Source organism: Acyrthosiphon pisum, chromosome X (assembly GCF_005508785.2).
Source record: "Acyrthosiphon pisum isolate AL4f chromosome X, pea_aphid_22Mar2018_4r6ur, whole genome shotgun sequence".
Taxonomy (NCBI): Eukaryota; Metazoa; Arthropoda; class Insecta; order Hemiptera; family Aphididae; genus Acyrthosiphon; species Acyrthosiphon pisum.
The window spans coordinates 94,032,945-94,036,320 of NC_042493.1; the positions used below are offsets into that span (position 1 = coordinate 94,032,945).

The 3,376-nt window shown below is 23.6% G+C and overlaps 1 protein-coding gene across 1 annotated transcript; it reads left to right on the forward strand.

Annotated features, from left to right (window-relative positions):
- The first annotated feature begins 1,164 nt into the window (after positions 1 to 1,164).
- LOC100575388 (endoplasmic reticulum-Golgi intermediate compartment protein 3-like) lies at positions 1,165 to 2,965 on the forward strand. The gene is made up of 4 exons (XM_029485303.1): positions 1,165 to 1,259; positions 2,526 to 2,677; positions 2,747 to 2,900; positions 2,956 to 2,965. The coding sequence occupies exons 1-4, from the start codon at positions 1,165 to 1,167 to the stop codon at positions 2,963 to 2,965; spliced, it is 411 nt and encodes a 136-aa protein (XP_029341163.1).
- Positions 2,966 to 3,376: the final 411 nt, after the last annotated feature.

Below are 3,376 nucleotides of genomic sequence, written 5' to 3' on the forward strand. Positions count from 1 at the left end.
TTATATATATTTAGAATATTTTACAGTATAATCTAGTACAGTGCTTCTCAAATTTTTTTAACATGAGGCCCTCTAAATTTAATGTAAAACTGTTAAGGCCCCATAATCAAAGTTATTAATTGTTTTTTCTAAATTAGGTATATACTAAAATTACATGTACCTACTATTTCAAACAGATAAATTATTAAAATGTATAGTAAATTAATGTTTTAATATACCTTTGAGAAATATTAATAATAGTATTAAAATTTAAGTATTTAAACTTTTTCCATAAACACTTAAAGTCTAAAGAAAATAAGCATTGATATAGGATGACCATATAAGTCTATCAACCATTTAGCATATAGATATGTGTCTATTCCCAGGATCTCAGTTAATATATAATAATATATAGGTAATAGCATTTATTTTATAATATACTATAAATACTATGAATATATTATAAAATCAATGGTGATAGGTACAACTGAGTAATAAATACTTATAAAAAGATGTTCAAAATATATGCATTTTGGTAACACATAGGTAATATGAATACTAGTATAATACTAGTACTAGTATTATGAAATCTATTTAAAACTAATATATTAATTAATAACTAATAATTATTATTTGTTAATTATAACACCTTGAAAGCATTATGTATGATAATTTAATGAATTAACTCTGACATTTTTCATATTATTTTTGTAGTAAGAAATTTAAAAATGACAATTTAGTTAATTTAGTTAATTATATTTAATAATATTAACCATGTATTTGATAAAAAGAAAGTATTTAAATACATGTATACAAATAATTTAGTCATTATGCAAAGAAAAATTTTGAATTTTATTCCTTAAATCATAATATATTTTAAATTTTCCAGTTTGGGTGTACTAAAGTTTACGTTTTTCGGCCTCTTTAGGACATATAGCGCTCCCGGTGGTGACGACTATCTGTAGTAAAATTTTCAATCAAGTTTTCAAACAAGTGACGACACCTTATCAATACACCTTGCACAGAATGTATAGTAATGAAAAATTTATATTTTTTTTCAACTAGTATTTATACTGTTTTCAGTTTAGTTGACGTGTTTATAATTAATAAAAATTAACTTGTTGTTTATTGTACATTCCATAATTAATTAAATAAATACAGACTTATAGACTATAGTTTGAAAATATGTCTTCGAAGAAAGGGTTTTTTGGTATGAATACATTGAAACAATTTGATGCATTTGCTAAGCCTTTAGAAGGAGTTCAAATGAAAACTGTATGGTAAAAAATGATTATAATTATATATTTATATAGCATTGCATTTGTATAGCAGTGTAGTTACACACCATACAATTGAAATGCCTTATATTTACATATATCTATCATCTGTTATATTTTATGCTTTGGTTTTAGTCGAATTAAAATATGTTTATTGTTTCATAAATGTAATATATATCGTCATGTATGTTTGTTTTTACATAATTGTAAATTATTGTAGAATATTATCAGATATTTTGGTTTTACAGTTAAAACAAGACTGTCTGATAGTTCATAAGTTCAAAATAATTATATCCAAAGATGTTACCTAATTGTATATGTTTCAATAGTCGTCAGGCATGTACACAAAAACAATATTTTGGGGGTTTTATAAGAGTTTTTGGGGGGAGAGGGTGTGAACCCCAAAAACCCTCTCTGTATATGTGCCTGATAGTCATGCATAAATACTGTAATATTATAATATTTATAAGCTCCAAGTTATCGCTCACATTATATTAACACTTTCAACGCCGCTGATGCGTATATGCGTCAACAGAGTTTATTCCAATAGACCGGTGACGCGTTAACGTGTCAAAAACATATACGTTTATATACGCTATAATTAAATCGGATTTTTATAATAAACACTGAAATTAAGATAGCCCATTTACAATGAACTCTAAATTTAAAGGTATTGGTGGTTTAAGTTTTTGTTTTTTCTGTCGTTTCTGAAATCACGGGTGGCGTCAAACGTGTTAAAGAAACATAATTTAAAAATATATCTTGTTTTTGTCAGTAAGTTTGTTTATGAATATGACAATTTGTAATTAATTAGTTGATGCTAAATTTTATAAGTTTTTGTTTCATTATTATTTACAATTTTTTGTTCAAGCGTTTATAAATAATATGTTGTTTATTGATTTCACATTTTTACAACTGATTAAAACTTATTAAATGTTGACGTTTATTTCAAGTGTGTATTTTGTATTATTACTAGTAAAACATTTACCTACTGCTAGGAATAAACAAAAATAGTAAATATTAAATTTAATTGTGTTAGGTATTAAGGTATAATTATATAATGTTAATCTAAAATTGTAAACTTAATATCATCTGTTTGATATTTTAAAAGCACTTACAGTAGTCTTATTCAAATTCAAAGCATAAAATACTCGATAAAATATAATTATACATTAAAAAATACTGGTTTATTTAAAATTCAAAATTATTTAATGATATTAATTATGTATTAAAATTATTAATAATTAAATTTTCTTTATTTTCTTTTAGTTTCTTTGCTCTGTTTTCCAACCATTGTTTTTTGATGGTATCAAATTCGGTTGAATATCTTGACAACACTGAAGAACTTTTTGCTGACACATCGCAAAATAAAAAGTTACAAATAAATTTTGATATTGTTGTTCTTAAGATATCTTGTGATTGTATGTATTTACTTGATTCTTTGACTAACATTTACTTGTATATTTAAATCAATTTTGTTTTTGTTTTAGTTTTAAATGCAGTTGAAAATTCAGGTGTAACAAATCTGCAAGTTGATCATAATATTTATAAATGGAGATTAAATTTAGGAGGACAACCAATTAGCAATCCTGAAAAATCTGATGGTATGATTAGGTTTACATTATTGTTGGTTATATCTATTAAGTTAGGTGAACATATTTTCTATTTAGTACTAACATTTTATATATTTTTGGTTTAGATGTTGGTAGTAAAAAATCATTAAATGTAAGTTATTTATTTAAAACAATTTCTATATCATCTAAAATAATCATATAAAATCCTCTAATTTATCTATTAACAATGTTTATATTTATAGTAGTTAAAATATTTTAAAACAATATTATATTGAAACACAATTTAATGGTATTAAGAGTACACCCACAAGTGTTGTTTTTATGTTGTCTTACACACAATAGAAAATTTAACGTTCAAAAGAATCTATTGCATTCTGTTGTTTTTAATATTACAGTGGATTTAACTACCATCAATGTTAAAAGTCACAATATTATAAAGGGAAATTTGTAAGGTTTTTGATATTTTAATTTAGAAGCAAGTTATGAGCATTTTAAAATTTACATAAAATTTGTTATGTTATATTATGTTAATAAGACTGAAGCAAC

Bases quoted from the DNA above. Each gene is read 5' to 3' on its own strand.
- LOC100575388 (XM_029485303.1), top strand. From the start codon at position 1,165: ATGTCTTCGAAGAAAGGGTTTTTTGGTATGAATACATTGAAACAATTT. The intron at 1,260-2,525 runs GTAAAAAATGAT...ATTTTCTTTTAG, and splicing joins GTTCAAATGAAAACTGTATG to TTTCTTTGCTCTGTTTTCCA. The intron at 2,678-2,746 runs GTATGTATTTAC...TTTTTGTTTTAG, and splicing joins TCTTAAGATATCTTGTGATT to TTTTAAATGCAGTTGAAAAT.